At 35.4% G+C, this 22,644-nt stretch overlaps 2 protein-coding genes and 1 long non-coding RNA gene across 4 annotated transcripts; 2 read left to right on the top strand and 1 right to left on the bottom strand.

The window, feature by feature from the left end:
* Positions 1 to 2,909: 2,909 nt before the first annotated feature.
* Positions 2,910 to 6,080, bottom strand: LOC138138965 (uncharacterized). The gene has a single exon (XM_069059120.1). The coding sequence runs from the start codon at positions 5,510 to 5,512 to the stop codon at positions 2,963 to 2,965; it is 2,550 nt and encodes an 849-aa protein (XP_068915221.1). The 5' UTR covers positions 5,513 to 6,080; the 3' UTR covers positions 2,910 to 2,962.
* A 1,019-nt stretch (positions 6,081 to 7,099) lies between these two features.
* LOC138132917 (phospholipid-transporting ATPase ABCA3-like) lies at positions 7,100 to 20,452 on the top strand. Of its 2 annotated transcripts, XM_069050651.1 has the most exons (17): positions 7,101 to 7,680; positions 14,588 to 14,827; positions 14,970 to 15,191; positions 15,247 to 15,359; positions 15,420 to 15,902; positions 15,955 to 16,134; positions 16,192 to 16,401; positions 16,453 to 16,892; positions 16,945 to 17,110; positions 17,160 to 17,535; positions 17,585 to 18,029; positions 18,080 to 18,292; positions 18,345 to 18,618; positions 18,671 to 18,796; positions 18,850 to 19,065; positions 19,115 to 20,286; positions 20,341 to 20,452. In XM_069050651.1, exons 2-17 carry the CDS (start codon positions 14,592 to 14,594, stop codon positions 20,371 to 20,373), a joined length of 4,905 nt encoding a protein of 1,634 aa, XP_068906752.1. In that variant the 5' UTR covers positions 7,101 to 7,680; positions 14,588 to 14,591; the 3' UTR covers positions 20,374 to 20,452. The 2 variants fall into 2 exon arrangements, with proteins under 2 accessions (XP_068906741.1, XP_068906752.1); XM_069050640.1 differs by having other exon boundaries at positions 7,100 to 7,680; positions 16,192 to 16,892.
* A 1,582-nt stretch (positions 20,453 to 22,034) lies between these two features.
* LOC138134158 (uncharacterized) lies at positions 22,035 to 22,611 on the top strand. Its single transcript, XR_011160657.1, has 3 exons — positions 22,035 to 22,198; positions 22,253 to 22,356; positions 22,410 to 22,611. It is a non-coding gene; the product is annotated as an uncharacterized lncRNA (long non-coding RNA).
* Positions 22,612 to 22,644: the final 33 nt, after the last annotated feature.

Here is a 22,644-nt window from a genome sequence, read left to right as displayed (position 1 = left end):
GCGCGCATCGACAATTTGAACTTAATTGAGATTTAGCGTCGCTGAGTTTTAACACCAAGTGTGATCAATAGTGTTCAACAACACCTACTTTTGCATTGTACAGGGTGCGACAACATAACTTTTTTTTTTGAAATGCGCGCTATTCAGACTGTAGGGGTCGTAATGGGACGGGAGTGGTCTCATTCGGAAGCCGTGGTTTTCAAGATTTGTTCCCTATCCCTGTCAGCTGCAATCATGCGTTGGAAGAGTGGAAAACGTGCGTTTGCCGTCGAGGTCTACTTTTCAAACTGATTTTCTGTGATCGCAACCCTTCCGAAATTGCTTCAATTTTGGGTCGTGTCCCGAACCAGAAATCAATTGTTACATGGGTCACTACGGTCAGACCATGATTTCAGACAAACCGGGAGTGCGACAAGACGAAGAACTGGAGCACAGATTACTCATATAAACAGATAGTGCACTCGGACCTCGAATTGTTTCCAGTTTCAGTGCGCAAGTCTTTGTTTTGGTTCGCACGAATTTAAAAACCTGTTTAGTTGGTTTTGTAAATACATAAATACAATAAAGAAGAATTTTCCCTTAGATTATTCTCTAAAACTGCATGTCCACATGAGAATTTATTATGCATTAAAATATTACAACCGCAACATAAATTGCCCAACACTTAAAAACAGAAAGTTATTGAATGTATCGCATTTGTGACTTTGTGAAGCATTTATTTGAGGTAGTGTAAAAGATAAAACGGCCTAACCCAGAAAATATACAAATATATACTTAATATAATAGTTATAATTGACTATAACATAATATCTTTAGAATCAAAGCCTAATAATAACTTACAATTAATTGGTATAAAGAAAACTGTGGTTTAAATTCACTACAACAAAATTTAAATTTATTTCATGCCACAATTAAGTCTGTATGGGTTAGCCCGTTTCCATTTTGAATGTTTTATTTAGAATAATTGATTTGTTTGAATTGTATTCCTTTTTTTATTTTTTTTTATTTTTGAAAAATATATTACGTTAATATTTTATTCTGGTTTTATTTTCTGTATCATTTTTATGGACATAACATCAATAGAAATGATTAGAACTCATATATTGGTTTTATTTGCTTTATTTACAATTTTAGAATTCCGCGACCGATCGTCACATTTTAAATTCGCGCGAACCAAACGAAAGCTACCGCGGCAAGAATCTTGGACCGCTACAATCAATGCATTGCTGGTCAAGTGCACTATCTGCTTATATGAGTAATCTGTGACTGGAGTCTCACCTCAATAAGGGGCAATTTGCAGTAGAGAGCCCGCTCGCCGGATTTGTCCCCTTGCAATTTTGTTTGTTTTTTTTTAAATCTCGCGTTTATATCAACCATCAAAGGACCCTACAAGGCCACCATCCGTGCAGGAACATACCCGCTGCTATGTCATGACTATAACGCTAGAAATGGGCTTATTCACTAATTCAATGTATCACACCTGTATTTAACTAATTATGCATTTAAGTACGTCAACTGTCTGTAATTATTTAAATGCTACCCCAAGTAATGCTACGTCGCGGGGGAAGCTGTTTTAGGGTTGAACATTGATTTATTGCTGTGCGGCATACCTAACCTCGAAACTATCAAACAAAAACAAGTGAACAGTGCGTCCAAACCATCAAACCAACAAACCAGTGGAACAAAATCTTCATCTACAAAATGTTTCCAACAAACACGCATATGCTTAGTAATTCTCTTTCCAATTTTAAATTTAATTTTCCATATTGTCTTCCCGTCAGATGTTGACTGCATCCCAACCAAACTCATTCAAATGTTCAATCCGTTTATGGTGATTGTTAATTCCGGATTATTTTTTACAGTGAAGTTTTTATCAGTGAACCATAGAGATTTACATGGTATAAAGTATAAACTTTATTTCGCGTCAATGGTGTTTCTATTGCTAATTTCAAAATTATTTTTCGGACATGAAATAAAGTTTACACCATGTCAATCCCTATGGTTCATTGATAAAAAATTCACTGCATAGATAGTTACAACTCGGGCCACAGCAATTTGCTCTACTACTCATTATACTCTCACTTCTTGCAAATGAATTAGCGAAAAAACTTAATTTTTCAGTACTCATCAATGAATTGTCGTAAATTCATGGGCGTTAATCACATTTGCACATCACGTGACGTGAATACCAATAATCTCCGTCAGAGGGCGTAGTGCTTAGCATTACACATGGCCTACTAAATCTGAACTGCGCTGCGCTTATTACGGCCGTAACAAACTAGCTGAATGATTGATTCGGCTAACCTCAAAAAATCTACCCTTAACTAGCGCCATCTCTTTAAAGATATTAAACTACAAATCAACTAAATTGCCACAATAATTTAAATTTCCTTGAATTTCATCACGGTTGAAGTACAAACAAGGGAAAATAGTGCGTTACATGCGGAGAAAATAACAACAGTTATTTTCAAATTCCTAGCAACCTCCAAACCAAATCCGAAATTAATAAAATTATAAAAAAAAAAAATAAATGAAACATTTCACTGTGATACATGTCTCTTCTTTATTATCTACAGCAACTCCAGGACCCTTGTTACGATTAGTTTGGCTTCAAGACCGTGGGGTCTGTAAATTTGTGGGGCTTTTAAAAAACTTTGCTAATATTGCCACACAAATATTATCATATTTAATTCCAAAAAAATCCTTGTCAGCCACTGGTTACTACTGTGCATCCACATTTAATACAGAATTCCATATTTACCTGTGATAAACACAAAGATAAAATTTGTATAGTTATTATCCAATTATTAATGAAACCAATTTTAAACATTTGTTTTTATTGCATAATTACTCTACAAACTCTTTCAATCGTTCAATATTTTAGATAATTTATTTATGAAATTTCTCTTTCATAACTAGATTAGGTAAAAATACAGTATATTATTTTTATATGATATGTAAACTAAATTTTAAACAAATAAAAAACTTCTTCAAGTCCTGAGGTTTTGGCCACAGTTCCCAGAACACTAGCAGCATTTCCTCTTTGGATAGCAATACTTATTCTTTGCTGGAAATAGCTAGGGGACTCGGAAACACCAGATTTTTCAAGCAGCAACTTGCTTATATCTTTAAAAAGCTCTTTAGCATCTGGGCTCCATGGGCCAAAGGTTTCTAACGAAAATGCGACAAAATTATGATTTTCTTTAATTGTACAATATTTGCCGTGTTTTAATTTTTCGGCTGAAAGAGCAGCGGAACCTGATTTTCTTGAACAACCATCTAAATGTGTTGCAGCCAAGGTATCAACACATGTTACATCCCAAACAAGTGTTCTACCACGTTTCCAAGGAATTAAAGTAACCCCATCTGGTCTTTTACCATCTTCACGAAGCAATCCGTAAGGTTCAATAATACAAGGAATGTTGACTGAAGAGAAGGTACGCTTTAAAATATCATTTAAGGCACTGTGGCGTGGAATTCTACCAGCACTTTTTAAACACGAAAGACCATGATGACCCCATTTATCCACCTGAGAGCCACAAATGCAAATGTGTGGATGACAGATTTCAGATCCAATTCTAAGAGCAACAGCTATTTGAAGTGTTTGACGGTCCAATAAAGTACCAAGGTTAGAAGATGGTAGAGCTTTTAACCAGGCTCCAGATTCCAATTCAGAAACAGCTAGCAGTCTTGCTTTATTGCAATGATCAGAAGAATCCAAAATTTCATTAAACTTTTTGTTGATAATTGGAGCATCCCATAGTCTTTGCAAATTAGGTGAATCAGGTATCTCAATGCCGGGACAGAGGAGCTTCCAACAATCCAGAGCTTCTGACAAATATTTGATCTCAAATGTATTGTTTAAAGGAGAGAGTATACATCCGATGAGAGCAATTGAAGAATGTATTGAAGCAAGGAATGCAACTGAAGATAAATCAGTCACTGAACGGATACCTAGTCCACCAAAATCCAATGGAAGTGATGCTTGATTCCATGAGTTTGAAGATAATTTAATATTCAAAATTTTTTCCAAGGTTGATTGAATTTTTTCATCAAAAGCTTTACAATAATTTTTGAATTTCCAAAAAGGACAGCAACGAAGAAAATAATTAAGTTTCAGAATCCAAAGACAATGACGTAGCAGAAATAAAGCCATATGAGGTTTTATGTTTTCGATATTTTTCACTAACAAGTCGAATTTTTCCAAAATTGTTGAGAAAAAATTAGGCATTGCATCTTCAAATAACGGCGAACCAAGTAAAGATAAATCTTCTGCAGAGGTCTTTCTAATATCTGGAGAAAGAGATTCAAATTTCTTCAAAATGTCGATTTTGCGTTCTTCAGAAACATCAGGAGAGAGGAATAATTCACATTTAGAGTAATTCAATGATAACCCAATTTTTTCAAATTCAACTATAATGGTTTCCAGATCTTTTAAAACAGTTTCAGCTGAACCTCCTAAAGCGCCATCATCCAGATACCAAACATTAAGGTGCGACGAAAGTCTTTCAATGGTCGGGTGAATTGATAAGCTGAATATAGCAGGACCAAGGGGGTCGCCTTGTTGACAACCAACTTGGGAATAAATTAAATTTCCATTGTAAATCAGATATGAAGGAGAAGAGTAACATTGCCATAAATAAGGATAAATCAGGGGAATCTTGTTGTTAACCATTAACAGCAGTGAGTCACGTTCAACAGAATTAAAAGCATTTTTAACGTCAATCTTCAAAAAAACTTCGGCTGAATAGTTTGTTAAATATGATCTTACGGAATGCACAGCTGCTTCGCAACCACTTCTCGTACCGAAACCAAGTTGTTTTGGTTTAAGATAATTTGAAATCTCTCCAGAAAGATAATAACATCCTAATTTCGATGCAAGGCGTCTAAAAGTTGATCCAATAGCGATTGGGCGTATTCCACCATCTTTCTTAGACAGGGCGCATAAAGAAGCTCCATAGATAAAAGGTGTAAAATTCGAAATTATTTTCCCAGAGAACATAAAATTGCATAAACGCGTTATTTCAGACAGCAAACGTTGGCCAGCATCACATGAACTTTTACCAATTAAATCTTTTAGATGTTGTGGTCTTATGCCATCTAAACCAGCTGAAGAACCATTCGGAAAAGACATTATGGCTTTAAAAACTTTATCTTCAGAAACTGATAAATAATCAACATTTTCATTTGGTGCTTCAGGTAGATTAAGTGGTCTAGAAGGAGGAGGATGTTTTTCTTCTAATTGAGCAAAAGTATCTGAGTTGTTTGCTGCAAAAACATCTGACGAAGAAAGTAAACGAATAGCTCCACGGATGTCACCATCGCTAATTTTATTCTCTGCTGTTTTGTAAACGGAAAATTTTGAATTCTTTTTTTTAATAAATGTATTAGGAACTTCATAATGAGAGATGTTTTCCTTTACTTTTGAAGTCAAAGATTTATCCTTTAAATTTTTAGTTGAAATATTCAAAATCCTATAAGAAAATAGAAAAAGTTCTTCCCAAGCATTCATCGTATTAAGGTTAACACAAGCATTTATCACGGAAGATAGTTTGTTTGCAACTGAAATTCGTGCACCTTTAGGAATTCTTTTGAGTACGGGAACATTAGATTTAAAGTTAGCAATTCTTTCTTGAAAACTCTTACATTCTTCAACCGGTGATATATTAACAAAAGATTCTTTATGGCATCTGGAATTGTGAATTTTTAAACCATGAGCGTTAACAAAGGTTCTTGAATTTGGACAAATCTCACATTTATTATTAGAAGAACAAGTTGTTGTAACAATAGAGCTATTCGAGTGGCTTTATCCAAGATGTATGTTTAATCCACGTTTTGACAAAAATTCTTTATGGCAAATGTCACATTTTAAACAAATTTTCTCACTTTTGTTAAAACTTTTGTCAAAAATCCAGGAAGATTGTGAAGATTGTTGTAAATCAAAAGAACTCGACGGACCTGCATCAATGATGTCTTGTGTAGACACTTTGAAATTACGTAAAGCATCCGAAGTTCCACTTCTCAAACGACTACTTCCAATATATGTTTTTTTAACTGGAGAAAAATTTTCACAACTTGACACTGACATTAACTTACTTTATAAAAAAAAACAGATTACATAAAAACGAAATCCATTCAGAATAAAATCACAAGTAGGAAGATTTTAAAATTATAAACTTAGAAGAAAGGTATTGTCTTCCTGCAGATAGATAGTTTTACTTTTAATTTTTCTACTGTGCTCTATCCATTTTCAGATTTTGCAATTCCATTTAATATATAAATATTACGTTTCATAATTTGATTATTGTAATTATTAGGTATTCTTACGTTCATGAAACGTATTCGTGAAAATTTATTTTGCGTCAAAATGACAAAATAGAAAGTGTTAACCTAACAAAATAAACACGTTATGTGATTGTGATTGGATAATTTCAATTCAAATTACATTTTTCTTTTCCATTTGGCTAACAGATGGAGTTGGTTAAGGGTACATTTTTTGAGGTTAGCGGAATCAATTGCTCCATTGAAAATCCGAGCTTTGTTACGGCCGTAATAAGCGTAGCGCAGTTCAGATTTAGTAGGCCATGCATTACGTTAAATCATTAAATTTAAATATGTGTAAGCATTAAATTTGTGTATGCATTAAATCATTAAATTTCAATTCATTTTGATTATTCATTTTATCTTAATAAAAAAACTTCATTCAATTCAGCTAATAAGTTAACACAACATTTATTGATTCTGAGACGGTACGAAGTTCGCCGGGCCAGCTAGTTTGACAATAAAAAAGACAAGTTGTTTGAATTATTATTGTGATAAAATAAATTCAATTACACATAATGCCATGCCAATCGGATCATGAGAAATGTGCGTCACGTTTTTTTAGTCACTTCTCCCGATAGACCAATTCCATCAATCAGAACAATTTTTTAAATTATTTCAAAATTTAACAACGATGCGTCGGGTATAAATTGGTTGCTTAGCAAATACTCTCAACCTGCGTTTTTTAAAACTGAACATAAGGACTGTGTTCAGAGTTAAAAAAGCTCCCTGTATATTAAGTTTTATTAATACAGTATTTCAGGAGTGATAATGAGTCCGACGGAATTAAAAATGCAACCCACAATACATTTTCGAATTTCCGAATAAAGCTGGCTACTGAAATTATTAAAATATCCAGATTTTTGCGGAAATAGCTAAACACAAACAAGAAATTATTTAATATTTAATGCATGAACAAAAATTACCTCTGTATCATTTTCGATGTTTGTAATGTCACTTAAAGTGTTAATTATGCTAAATTCTTCAGGCTCGCACTCACACATTCAAAAAAATCAACAAAAAATCGCAACAGAACAGATCAAAACACCAACACGATCAAAACTAATAAAACAAAGGTCTAAAGATCGCAAATCTAAATGCTTAAACCACTTGACAGCACTGACAATTTCAAATTTGAAATGTCATATAATTTATTTTTCGCGTTAATTTCATAACAACCAATGAGAATCAGTGTATAAATGAATATTTTTTTAGTGAGATTGACAACGAAAATGTTTTGCATTCGACTGTAAAAGTGACACAGCTAGTGGTAGCAGTTAAAACAACATCATAGAATAGAATATTACATAAACAGTACTGATAGTTTTCTACAAGCGTTCCATTTCTTTACTCAATTCGGTAAGTATTTAATTCTATAGTAGTAGGTATACAGGCTGATTTCCTTGGAATGGGGACGTTTCGCCCCCATCATTTAGCCCCAACCCTTTAGCGCCCACCATTTCGGCCTCGCCGTTTCGCCTCCGGCGCCGATCCGCTCCCGACCATTTCACCCCCAAGTGATGCAGTATATTTTTGAATTAGATTCACACTTTGTGTTAATTTCTACTCTCATTTTGTGTACTTGTACAGTTTGAGACACGGAATTTCGGGCATCACTGTCAATACAGGTGGTCCCGATATAACCTGCCAAAAGAAATCCAGTAATAGGTCATTAATTTGATTCAATTTGTCAGATTTGTCTGTCACAAACGATTCAGGTATGGTTGCTTAGATACTGTCATCCCTACAAACACCAACAATTAATTCCTGACTATAGTTTATTTTTTAAAGAACGAAGCGTTGCGGGCGATAGGGACTAAAATTGACAAATCAGATTACTCTATTTTGCATCACGTGACAAGCCTTATTTACATTGAACTATAATTACCAAATAATTTTTAAAAATCTCTAATCTTTGACATTATTTTTGAAATATGTCTTAATTTTTGCGTCACCGTCAAATTCTCGCGCACAAAGTTAAAGTGTCGTTTGTTGGAGCACGATTTCAGTATTTTGGTGTAGTATAGTGGCAGAACAATAACCTGGTTCTGTTGTAAAAAAAAATTCCATGGGAAAGCCAGTTAGTAGTGGTCAAAAAATAATGATACATAATACTCTCGTGTCAAAAATGGATTACTCCCTAGGATTTAGGGATATTCGTTACTAAGTTGCCATAAATTTGGTTAGGTTGGAGGCTATGTGGTTTCTGGTGACAAACAAAAGATATCCCAAAAATGTAAGACAGCAAATTAATTGCAACAGTTGCAAATGACTAATTTCTCGCTAAGTGATAGATGATTTTTCGTTTCACAATTAATTTTGGTTATTGGCGGCATATTTATTTGGATTTAATCTCTCAATTCAAAGTAACCAACCTTAGGCATTCAAAATAACTTTTGAAAATTCTAGTTACACACAACATGAAAAACGTTATTTCCCTAAAAGTTCGAATTCTAGGGAGTAATCCATTTTTGACACGAGAGTATCTACGCGAAATTTAGAGAGCAGAATGAAGCGCTCTCCTAAACTGAAATGGTAGAAAGGGTGTTTGAAGCAGCGGGAATTGGTCTAACATTGGTTTGGCAAACCATTAAGGAAATGGAAGAAACTCATGCAGTGAACTCGCCACCAAGGAAAAGGAATTACATGAGTTTCTATCAAAAATTGGACGAGGCGAAAAAAAAAATATCAGGCAAATTGTTCATTCCTTTTTTCTAAGGAGGGAATTACCGACATTGAACAAATGTTGTTCTTGTTCTTAAATAAATTTGTAGACACTAATTTGTAATAAAATGTCAAAAAACAAATAACATTGAAATTTTCTTCGTTTTTTAAATTACCGCTCTACTATAGGCAACCAATTTTACACAATTCTAAGAATTGTATTGTGTAAATGGGGCGGCCGATGCTGATGCCACCTACTTCGTTCTAAAAAAAAAACACACTATAGGTACAGTCGGTGGACAAATAAAACTGGGACAAAAATGACAATCACATAAGTCAAAATTTACAAATTTGCATCGTTTAATTACGGCTTTATCACAAATAGGTTAACTTTGGTATGACATGTTATATAGACACTGACAAATATATTGACAATTGAATGGTCTGATTTACACAGATTAAATTTTAAGTGTCCCAGTTTTATTTGTCCACCGACCGTACGTATTTTTGTGGACAGCAGCGTCGAATGGCTGTGGATAGGGATTAATTTACCCCACCTCCACCCGGCGGCACGGCAATTTTGCCGGAGTACATACACTATTACGGATATTATTATCAAGTAATAGTGCAGTGCTTATCAACATAATTACCGGCGTCTCGCCTCCGCATTTTGACTTTGTTGTGTATTATGTTCTGTGTCAATGTTAAGGAACTTCCTCACGATGTAACATGAGTATAATAATATACCTTTTTGAATTTCAACTACCAATGTGTTATCTAAATCCAGAATTTTTAAATTTTTAAAAAGAGATTGCGGTACTATTCCCGTTGCTGAAATTACAAGTGGTAAAATCGAAATTTTTTCTAAACACCAAAGATTTCTCATAGCAACGGAGAGCTCTAAATATTTATTAATTTTTGTGTTATATGTCTGTGTTATATTGTGTGAATTTGGAACAGCTATATCTAAAAGATATGCTTGCTTTTGTTGTTTATTTAAAATTATAATGTCTGATCTGTTATGCTTAATATGAATGTCAGTTAAAATTGTTCTATCAAAATATAACTTGTAACTGTCATTTTCCAAACAACTTTCTGGTGTATAACTATAATGTGGTTGTGTATTCTTTAATAAATTGAATTTAACAGCTAAATTCATGTGTATAATTTTAGCGAATATATCGTGACGTTTTTTATATTCGCTTTAAGCCAAAACGGTGCAAGAAGAAATGATGTGTTCCATTATTTTGGACCTAATAAAAAGGGGTTTTCCGGACTTGTTAGATCCTTCTAATGATACAGTATTGTTTTGGCAGGTTATATCGGTACCACCCTGTATACTGTGAAAACATGTAAAATAGGCTTTTCATTCTCCCTCTCCCCCTACGAAAGTGTAACTTTTAATTTTAATAAGGCGATTGAAAGAGAAAGTAAAACATGCTAGGGGGATCAGTTGCTAGCTATGAAAAACTGTCGTGTCCTGGACGACAAAAAAGGAAAAATATCAAAAACATCATTGGTTGCCACCATTTAATGAAATTTTCATAGCTTGATTGTACCTTTAATTTTATATTATAAATAATAAATATAAAATCAAAGATTGTACAGTCGCGAGCAATAAATTTTGGCCGTCAAGGTCATTCTTTGACGCAATCGGAAATGCTCCATTGTAAAACAGTCGTAAATATCATAACCTATCATCATGTTGTATGACATTAATTGTCATTTTTTTCTCATTTTTTTTTGACACGGTTGACGTGGGCATAATTAGGCAGGGAAATTTTTTAAATCTGTGACAATCTAACCAAATTTTGAGATGACATTGACGACCAAAATTTATTGCTCGCGACAGTACTTACCGATCTTTGGAATTGTCCGGCAACACACTTCTGCACGCAATATATGCAGCTTCTTCAATGAAATGCATTTTAAACTTAATTATAACCAAGTATTCAACGACAACGATATTTGATAAATGTCATAAAATAATGTTTTTGCATTGTTACTAAAGTAACGTTAACAACAAGCCAGCTTATACTAATTTTATTATAATCACTGAATCATTGTATTTTATTAAATGTCGATGGGAGAATGAAAAGTTTAATACATTACACGCTGCGAAAGCTCTTTCACGCGCTTGGAGTTTTTAAATAAACTCGGCTACGCTTACGCTTCGCCTCGGCCATTTTAAAACACCTCGCACATAAAAGTAAACTTTCGCAGCTTGTAATGTAAATAACTACAGGGTCCATTACTCATTATAAATGATTGTCCCATCGCAGTTGGCGTTGAAAACCCATACAAAATTTGTCTGGCAACGTTAGCCAAACTAGTAAACTTGATTTCCACTACCGCCAGGAGCGCCACCTATCGGCGATACTAGTCTCACTCATTTTATAAGGCTTGCGGTACACCAAGGCCAACTGCGATGGGACAATCATTTATAATGAGCATGTATTATACAGCCTGTGCATTCTCAAACTCGAACATAGGCAACTAACATTGTATTGAACGTTTTTGCTGAATCCTGCTCGCCAATTCAACTTACAGCTAAGGTAATTGTATGAGCAGAAAGATGAAATTATTGCGCTTAAAATGATGCTAAAATACGCTTAAAGATGCTGTTTTTATTTTAGAATACTAATTTAAATCTTGGTGATTTTAAATATGATATGCCATATAAACTGAATTCACAATGTTAATTGCCTATGTTCGACTTTGAGAGTGAACACCCGGTATGTATCATTATCATTAACATCGTAACATTTAATCTGCCACCCGCCCATTACATTTTCTTAGTTACCAATAAAATAGGCTGTTAAAAACGATCTGATATATACAGAAAAAAAATTATGGCATTCGAATTGTGTTAATGACATTTAATTTTTTTAAATCTAAAACAATATTTATGGACTTGACAGTAAAATTCTAACCTTAAGTTTTTTACGTGACAAATGTGTTGAAAAGTTATACAGACTGAATCTGGTTTTGATTCTCATTGGTCAATTTATGTGGGCGGACCAGATAAAAAGTTATAACGGCAATATTATGGACCAATTTTTGTGAAATTTAACAGAGAATCGCCCTCAAATGTCACATGATTTATATTGACAAATCACAAGTCCGAATTGTTTGAGTAGCAACCAATCACATTTTAATTAAGCGATATAATTTACCTAGGGAAAAGTTTTTTCGGGCGATTCTCTTCCGAATATACCTCGGAACAGATATATATCGCCAGAAATTTTTTCTTGTAGTCGGGCTAACTCCCTCGTGTAATTTTCTTGCTACAAACAGTCGTGTGTCAGGACTGCTCGAAAAAATTTCCGGCAATATATCTGTCCCTTGGTATATTATATACCGGGTGTATTATGAAAAACCTTTGGTGCTATAACTTCCTTATTTTCTATCCGATTTTTATAAATGATATGTCAAACAAAATCGTTTTAAATGGGCTACAATTTGAATTGATCCAATATTTGTTCTTGAGTTCTGGTTTTGACAAATGATAGTCAACTTTTTTTTTCAAATGGCACTATTAACTTTTTTTGCTCAGTTTTATAGAGATTTTTATTTTAAATATGAAAATGTAAACAACCATGCTCATGCATAGAAACAAAAAGAAGAAATTAAAAAATTATGTATTTTTTTTTTAATTAAGCAGTCACATTATACAGTAACAAAAGTGCATTCTAATTTTGCAAAGTGACTAAGACAGCTATGGACATTCAAGACAATGTCTATTTGACTCCGGTCAATAACAGAGATGGTTTAATAAAAAGAATCGTAGCAGTATGTGAACAAATACCACCAGAATTTTTATTAATTAAACGCCGCAATGGGTGTCAGTGGAAGGTGTCGAATGTGCCTTAGAGAGAATGGAGGTAATTTGAAACATTTGCTATAGTAAAGTTATGGTTACTTGATTTTTGGAAATTCTATTTTTTTTATTAAAAACAAATTTTTGATTTTTTATTTTAATGTTTATGTATTCATAAGATAAACATCTATCAGAATAAAGATAAAAAAATATACAGTGCAACTTAAAAAAAAAAAGTTAGCTGCGGTCTGTCAAAAAATATAATGTTAAAAAAAATCATAGCATGTCGGGCTATAGTGTTTCTAAAACGATTTTGTTTGACGTATCATTTGTTAAAATCGGATAAAAAATAAGGAAGTTATAGCACCAAAGGTTTTTCATAATACACCCGGTATGATAAATAACAATAATTTAAAGTGTGGAGATTAATCTCCCGTTACTCAAGTAGTTTAAAGTTTACTAAACTGTAGAACAACAATATACAATGACTTTCCCAAAAATTTGTCCCCTAAAGATGGTCGTACTACAAGAAAAAGAGGAAAAATCGTGTTGATTTATATAATTTTTTGCAGAAATGTTCAATAGTTTCAAAGCGAGTTGACTTGAATATCTCAAAAAATTTAAAACATTTTTAACAGAATAATTGATGTTTTCTTGTGTGGACACATTATTTTCTAGCGAGTAACAATAGTTTTGTGTAGATTCAATTACATATAGGAAAATGTTTTAAAATTACATGTTTTATTAACCGGGCACTTTAATTAGTAATTTATTCTTCATTCTCTAGCATACCTACCATGTATCTTCCAAATTTCACAAAAATTGGTCCATAAATAATAGAGATATAAGACCTGAAAATCTCAGGTGGGACATCCTGTATAAATATTCGTATGAAGAAAACTACAGGGTTTTCATAAACGATTCATGCATCGGGTGTGCTGTGACTCCATGTATTTAAATGGAGATACAGCCTTCTTGTGACATCAATCATTTATGAAAACCCGGTAAGTACAATTAAAATTACAAGGTTACAAAATAATACTCCTAATAGTAAATTAGATGTTTTTAATTTGTTGTAGCCTATTTAGGGTGCTTTCCAGTAAGTAAAGAAATTCGGAGAAACCTTGTTGGAATTTAGTAAGAAGACATTCTTCTAGTAATTACCTTGAAAGACAAATATTTCTCATTTAGCTTGACAGATTACATTGTTACGTCAACAAGTCTATCGATTTGTATGATTACAGTTTCAAGTGTTGCCACATCTACTATAATAGAGAAAAAATATATTAAATCATTTTGCCATTTCAAAAAAATTTACAACTATGCACTACGTTGGCTTGGAATTAAATATGATTAATAAGAATGCTTAATAAATAGAGGAAGGTCCGGATAATTCACGCGAACCCCTTTTTAACATAGGTATTTATTTTTCGTATACTCATTTATTATTTTATTTAATCAACTAACGTAGATAAAAGTAAAACCACTTCTATTCAAGTATAAATTAGGCATTTACGTGGTAAAGTCTGAAAGCTCCTGGGTTAACCACAAACGGGGCTTGCTTCTGTTGGCTGATTGGTCAATGTTTCATTAAATCCAGATAAAAATTTCACTGAATTCGTTAACAACGACAAAGAGTCACATCTTACACTTTTGGGTTTGAGATTGTCAAAGTGCCATATCGTACAGCACTAGCAATTTACACTGAGAGTATAGGTCTAGAGCTCTTCATCCTAGTAGATTTTATGCAACTACTTTTATAAAGAGAATTTTACTTTTCAGGAAAATGGGTAAGCGACTGAACAAATTCATTCTGCTAATGTGGAAGAACTGGACGCTTTTGAAGCGGCGACCATTTAACACGGCTTTTGAAATTTTTTGTCCGGCCTTAATCTGTTTCATCTTGCTTGCCATAAGAAACATCATCACCGCTAAACAAAGAGACCAACAAGACTATCCACCATTTGATGCTGCCGACAGCTGGCATTCCTGGTACGCCGAAGCTTGTCATGAAAATCACTCGTACGTAAAAGTTTTATATTTTCTACATAAACATCTAACACCATCGTAAATTTTGCTTGTAACTTCTGCATCTCCAAGCTACCATTTCATGTTCATTTAGATTTCTTTAGATATGTAAATCTTGTATCAATTATGTTTTCAGTCTTATTGGATATTCCCCAGAAAGCCCATTCCTAGAAGCTGTGGTTAATAAAGCGTGCAATGCTTCCAGAGCAGCTGCCATATTAAGTTATAATAACAAAGCCGAGTTAGATGCTGCGGTCGACAACCACACGTCTTTCTGTCTTGTTATACAATTCAACGACGAACTGAGTGATGCCAAGGATAACAACAATCTTCCTTCTAATTTAGATATTACGATAAGGTACAATTATCATATAAGTGCAATTTTTAAATATACGTGCAATGACACATTTTAGATTACTCTCGGAAAGTAACAACAAGAAAAGCGAATGGTTCACCAATCTTTTGTACCCCATGTTTCAGACTCCCGGTCCTCGAGACCCAGAAAATGGTTACGGTGGAGATCCAGGTACGCCGTTTCAAAACTAACAATACAAGAGAAAACAATTTAATCTTATTTAATATTTAGGCTACTTTGATCGCGGCTTTTTGTTTTTGCAAGAAAGCATAACGTTGGGACTCATGGGCAACGACTCAATTGATCCTCCCGCACTCGACATCAAAATGCAGAGATTCCCATATCCACGTTGGCTAAACGACCTATTTTACACGAATGAAATGGTAACGCTGGTGACCTTGATGCTAATGATGAGTTTTATCTACAACTACATCAACACAATTCGGGCGATCACGACTGAAAAGGAAAAACAGCTGAAAGAGTCGATGAAGATCATGGGGCTACCGGGATGGTTACACTGGGTGGCTTGGTTCTTGCGCAGCTTCATCATCTTGCTGTTGGCCATAATTTTGATCGTGATCGTGGTGAAAGCGAAGGGGAAAAAGGCACCGGTCTTTCCACACTCGGATCGTACCGTGTTGTTCATCTTTTTCGTATTGTTCGCTTGCAGTACTATCACGTTCACGTTCCTCATCAGCGTCTTCTTTACGAATGGTGCGTCTAGATTTAGTCGGTATCGACGCTCTTAACTCTTCGAATATTACAGCAAATACAGCTGTGGCTGTGGGAAGTCTTGTATTTTTCCTCACCTATCTACCCTACTCCCTGCAAAAACAGAAATCGCACGAGTTATCCGCAGGTGCAGTACTCGGCTCTAGTCTGTTGGCAAATTCCGGAATGTGTTTCGGATTGTTGCTTATTCTCAAGTTTGAAGCAATCGAAGAAGGTATTTAGTACGAAGAGGAATCTAAAAGTGACGTCACTTTATTCTCGTGTTTCGTAGGAATTCAGTGGAATAACCTGTGGAATACTACGTCCCCGGACGAAAATGTGACACTTGGTGCAATTCTCCTGATGTTTATCCTTGACACATTCCTCTACTTGGCCATCGCTTTGTACATCGAAGCTGTATTTCCAGGAGACTTTGGAGTTCCTCAGCCTTGGTACTTCCCAGTGTCGCGGGATTACTGGTGCAGCAAACCTCCTACTTTAGGTGAGTCATCAAAGTGGTCCCCACGTTATTTTCATCTGTTTGGACTCGCAGATCATGAAGAATCTTCCCGTGACAAAGCAGAGTTTTTCGAAAAATTTACGGAAGATCTCCCTATCGGAATACAAATCCAAAACCTTTCAAAGACCTTTGGAGCCAATCGCGCTGTTAAAAAACTGAATCTGGACATGTATGAAGGGCACATTACTGTCTTGCTAGGTCATAACGGTGCCGGTAAAACTACCACGATGTCGATGATCACTGGAATGTTTCCACCATCAAAGGGTACGGCCGTTGTGAATGGGTATGATATTAGAACAAGTATACAGAATGTGAGGGACAGCATGGGTCTCTGTCTTCAACATAACGTTCTATTCGACGGTTTGACCGTTGCGGAGCACTTGTACTTCTTTGGCAAACTAAAAGGTTTGAACAATAAAGAGGTCAAAAAAGAAATCGATAACTACATCAAACTTTTGGAACTACAGGGCAAGGTACCATTAACAACTCAAAAGGCGATATACATTTTATGATTGACTGTTGCAGAGAAACGCCAAATCCAGCACTCTGTCTGGAGGAATGAAAAGGAAATTGAGTGTTGGAATAGCACTTTGTGGAAAATCCAAAATTGTGTTGCTTGACGAGCCCACTGCTGGAATGGACCCATCGGCGAGGAGAGCCATCTGGAACTTGCTCCAAAAACAAAAAGAAGGTAATTACTTTTCGCGTTTTGAATGCCGGAACTCACGTTCTCACTTCAGGAAGGACGATATTACTGACAACGCACTTTATGGACGAAGCTGATCTACTTGGAGACAGAATTGCTATTATGACCGCCGGAGAGTTACAATGCTGTGGATCTAGTTTCTTCTTGAAACGGAAATACGGTGCCGGGTACTACTTAATCATGGATCTCGCACCAGAGTGTCAGCCTGAAAACATCACGAATTTGTTGAGAAGGTATATACCGCATGTGCAAGTTCAAACGCAAGCAGGATCAGAAGTCATCTATCAACTCTCAGAGAGCGATTCGCATAAATTTCAAAAAATGTTACGTCGCTTAGAAAAAAATATGAATCAGTTAGGAATTCTTAGTTATGGAGTTTCCTTGACGACACTGGAAGATGTGTTTATGAAGTAAGTTTTGCATCTGCATGTTTTGACTTGTTGTGACGTGAGCTTGCAGGGTTGGCGCTGACCACGACAACGAAATTTCCAAAATGTACAACCAGAACAATAACGAAAACGGAATTTTTAATGGATCTTTAAAAGTCACAGTAGAAGCGCCAAACGATTTGACGAACAACTATCTGAGCGGCTATCCTTTAATCATAAATCAGTTTATAGCTATGCTATTGAAGAAATTTTTTTCTACTTTGAGGAACTGGTTTTTACTGATTTTACAAATCGCCTTGCCCGTTGTCCTCTTGATAATCACAGTATTAGATGCCAGGGGGTATGTCCCCAAGAGCACTTTTCCATCTCTGAAAATATCTTTAGATCCGTATAATGAACCGATCACTGTAATGTCCGGAATTGCCAACCAGTACTATGAAAAGTACCGAAATAATATAGGAAACGACCATCAACTACTTGAAGTGTCTGACATTGCTGCAGAAATGATTAGATTGGTACTTACTATTAACGTCTTGTCCAAATCAAATTAATAACACTTTTCCAGACATCGGAGAGTCAAGCTAATGTAAAACGTCACTACATTGTTGGAGCGTCTTTCAACGAAAGAACCGCTACTGCATGGTTTAACGGCGATCCCTATCATTCCTCGCCCTTAAGTCTAAGTCTTGTTTTGAACGCATTTTTCAAGCAAAAATTCGACGAAAAATATTCCGTTACATTCATTAATCATCCACTTCCTTTGAGTTTGGATCTTCATGTAAAATATGAATTTGAATCACAAAGCGACAATTCTAATTACGCCGTTTCAGCTGGATAGCTTACAGTTCAACCCGATGGTCCTCCAGATTGCAATAATGTTAGGATTTGGAATGGCCTTCGTTGCCAGCTTTTACATTCTCTTCTATATTCGAGAACGTGTCAGTAAAGCTAAGCACTTACAGTTTGTTTCCGGTGTGAATGTTGTGGTCTTTTGGGGCACCTCGTTCTTGTGCGATATGGCCACCTATCTCTTGACAGTGATCGCTATATTGATCACTTTTGCAATTCTCCAGGAAGATGGTTTCAAAACACCTGACGAATTAGGTGAGTCTGCTCTCTGACCTAAAAGAGACGAGTACTAATTAAAGACTTTCAGGACGGTTGACCCTGGTGCTTGTCTATTTCGGCTTCTTCGTTCTACCTTTCACATATTTGGCTTCGTATCTATTTTCTATTCCCTCTTCTGGATTCTCCAGAATGATGTTGCTGGGTGCCATCGCAGGTAAATTTCAACAACCAGAAAACGTTGCATCAATTTCTCAATTTCTTTTTTAGGCACTATCGGAATAATCGTGATGCAAATTTTGGAAATAAAAGATTTAGACTTGTTGTATGTGGCTCATCCTTTACATTGGGTCTTACTCTTCATTCCTTTCTATTCGGTAGCTAAGGGAGCGTACGACTTGGGTACCATATATTCTTTGCGAAACGTTTGCTTGGCACAAGCTCCATCCTTAGACCGAGCTTGCGAGAAAACAACCAAGTGTTGTGGTAAGACGACGATACCTATATTCTTCTTGAGCATCTATTTTCTTTCTAGGTCTTGACGACTTCTATTCGATGGGTTCGCCTGGAATAGGTCGCAACATCATCATTTCATTCTTGATGTTCATTTTTCTATTTGGTGTTCTCATATTTAACGAATATGGTTTCTTCAGTTATTTTATGAACAAAATAGTAAACTACAGTAAACCACCAGTTCAAAATATCACTCTAGAAAGTGACGTTCAGGAAGAAAATAACAAAATCAGGACTATGTCTAGGTATGAGCGCAGCCGAAATTACGCCTTGGTACTACTGAATGTTACAAAATATTATAAAAATTTCCTTGCCGTCAATGGGCTATGTCTAGGAGTAAAACCCTACGAATGCTTCGGGCTCTTGGGTATGAACGGCGCTGGTAAAACGACAACCTTTAAAATGATGACCGGAGATGAGCAAATCTCCTACGGTAAAGTGTGGGTGAACGGACTAGACATTAAGCGAGAACAAAAGAAAGTGCAGAAATTGATAGGTTATTGTCCTCAGTTTGACGCTCTCTTGGATGACCTCACAGTCAGGGAAACTTTGAAAATTTTTGCTCTAATCCGTGGAGTACCTTACAAAGAATGCAAGAGTTTAGGCGAACATCTCGCCCACGAATTCGACTTCTTCAAGCACATGGACAAGAAAATCAAAGAACTTAGTGGTGGCAACAAAAGAAAACTAAGTACAGCTCTTGCTCTGGTCGGAGATCCGCCAATCATCTACCTTGATGAACCCACCACAGGGATGGACCCCGCCACCAAGCGATTCCTGTGGACTGCTCTTACCAAACTGAGAGACAGCGGGAAATGCATCATCCTGACTTCACACAGTATGGAAGAATGTGAAGCTTTGTGTACCAGACTGGCCATCATGGTCAACGGAAACTTCCAATGTCTCGGGTCGACCCAAAGATTGAAAAATAAATTCGCCACGGGCTATACTCTAACGATAAAAGTGAAAAAGATTGCCGATCACGTTAATCTGGATCAAGAAATTAAAGCTATCGACAATTTCATCCAGAGGAAGTTCCCAGGAGCGCAGCTCAAGGAGAAGTATCAAGAGTTGCTGTCTTATCAACTGACAAACAACTCGATTCCGTGGTCGAAGATGTTCGGGATTTTGGAAAAGGGCAAAAAGAATCTGAACATCGAAGACTATTCTATCGGACAATGCAGTCTAGAACAAGTAATTTCTAATATTGTATCTGCTGCTTCAGTTTCTTAAATCTCGTTTTTTCAGGTATTCTTAAGCTTCACTAAGCATCAGCAGTAGCTTCGTTTTTCATACCACAATAAATATGTATGTCGTTTGATACAAAATGTATCATATAATGAAATAATTCTGTGAATAAATTGTTATAATCTATTGTGATTTTCTCATTTTATATTAAATTACGTTGATTCGGAAAGATTTTAAAAGGATTATTTCCTTCATGTGTTTAGCAACCAATTGCGTGACAAATATTGACCAATCAAAACGAGAAAACAAAAAATAAGCTGATAAAATTTCTCTAAAATGCACATGTGCAATAATCTGATAAAAATGTCGGTACCTGATTTTTTTTTTTAATTATTTTGAATAAAAAGGATTGGAAATAATGCGTTTGGTTTCATTCTATTCAGGAAATAATCAGCCGTATACCCCTCGTGCAAAATTTTAATATCGGCAATTTTTTTGCTAATGAACTCAAACATCCATAAATTATTCGGTCAGAAGACCAATTATTATCAAATAAAAGCCCTCGACTTCGTCTCGTGCTCTTATTTGCTAATAATTGGCTTCTGACCTCATTTATGGATGATTTCGTTCATTAGCAAAAAAATTTCCGATAAAAAATTTTGCACTTGGGATATAATATGTGAAAAAAATGTTTTGCGGAGCACCTTGAACTGCATCCTGCTAATATAAAGTTTTTTCTAATCCTATCCTCACAAAGATATTTTATTTCATTTTTATGTGAAACTACTCTTCGATATTGTTCAGATGCGAAACAGACGACAAATCTTCACTACATAAAATAATGAAGAATTCAGTGTAAAGCCTTGAGGTATTCCAAAAAAACTCGCGTTAGATGACTATAGTAAATTTTAATGATATCAATCAAGTACTTTTAGAATAGTCCCTAATTAAGCTATATTTGAAAAATATTACATACTATTGGTTAATAATTACTAATTTATCGTAACATGACCTTTGAACTGTTTTAGTTTTCCAGTAGAAAATATTTTTCTTATTTTTGGATCATGCGTTCCATCTTCTCGCTACACTGGCGACATAAGTCTGCGATCTATAGCTGCGAGACATGGTAAATAGGACGCGCCAATTCTAGCATGTCTAGGTATCAGAGTTCGTCTAAACACTAGATCCGTAATTTAGACTAAGTATTGTAATATGCAGTGGAAATTACAGTTCGAACTGTTATTATTTATTATTTAATTGTTATTATTTGGTGAGTACACAAAGACATCAATCACTCATCCGTGAAAGGTTTACCATATTAATTGTCTAGTCATAAGTGTCACAACTGCTGACTCTGTTTTAGTAAAAGCCATAAGATAAATTGAATGTAAGGGGGTCGAAAATATTTAAATTTTAAAAAATGGTTAATAACTTCGACAAATACTTGCTGTTGATGTGGAAAAACTGGACTCTGCTGAAACGGCGACCCATCCACACAGCTTTCGAAATACTTTACCCAGTTCTGGTGTGCTTGATATTGGTGGGCTTAAGAAGTGTAATTAGTACAAATGAAAGGCCCGAAATGATTTATCCACCGTTCAATACATCAGAGTCTGAAGGATCAAGCATTTGTAACGATTATACACTGTACGTATTCACGATCTTGGTTGAATATAAAATAATTATTTTTTTTTGGCAAAAGAAGTCGTGTGGCGTACTCCCCAGTTAGTCCATTGACACAAAAAATTGTCGGGAACGTGTGCGAAAGAGCGAATATCGTTGGATTTTACAACGCAGCGTCGATGAACAAAGCGATTGATAACAACGAAAATTTTTCCCTCGCTATACAATTCAGCGACGACCTGCTTGGAGCTCGAAGCAATGACAATCTTCCTTCTGAAGTGGCGATCACCTTGAGGTAAGTTCTGGCAGATTTGAAACCATTTTCTGAATCATGTGGACAATGTTTCAGATTGCCGTCCGCGTATAGTTTAGACTGGTTGACCAACAAGTTATATCCAGCTCACAATTCTATCGGTGCGAGGTTCATGTTTGACTATTATGGTGGAAGTCCAGGTAGAAGCGTTGTGATTTTAGTTTGAAGTAACTTTTGACTTTCTTTCATGCAGATTATCAAAAACGTGGATTCCTCTTTCTGCAGCAAGCCATAACATTTGCTTTGATAAACAACGGTAAAGTTAAAGAACCCGCCATTCCAATCCAAATGAACAGATATCCTTTTCCAAGATGGCCGTTCGATCCATTTTATTTTGATGAAGTTGCTCCATACTTGTCGATAGTCGTGATGATTAGCTTCATGTACAACTACATCAATACTATTAGGGCTATAGCAACTGAAAAAGA

This window comes from Tenebrio molitor, chromosome 1 (assembly GCF_963966145.1).
Source record: "Tenebrio molitor chromosome 1, icTenMoli1.1, whole genome shotgun sequence".
Classification (NCBI taxonomy): domain Eukaryota; kingdom Metazoa; phylum Arthropoda; class Insecta; order Coleoptera; family Tenebrionidae; genus Tenebrio; species Tenebrio molitor.
The sequence above is the reverse complement of the archived record's forward strand: the minus strand, read 5'-3'. Positions and strand labels throughout refer to the sequence as shown.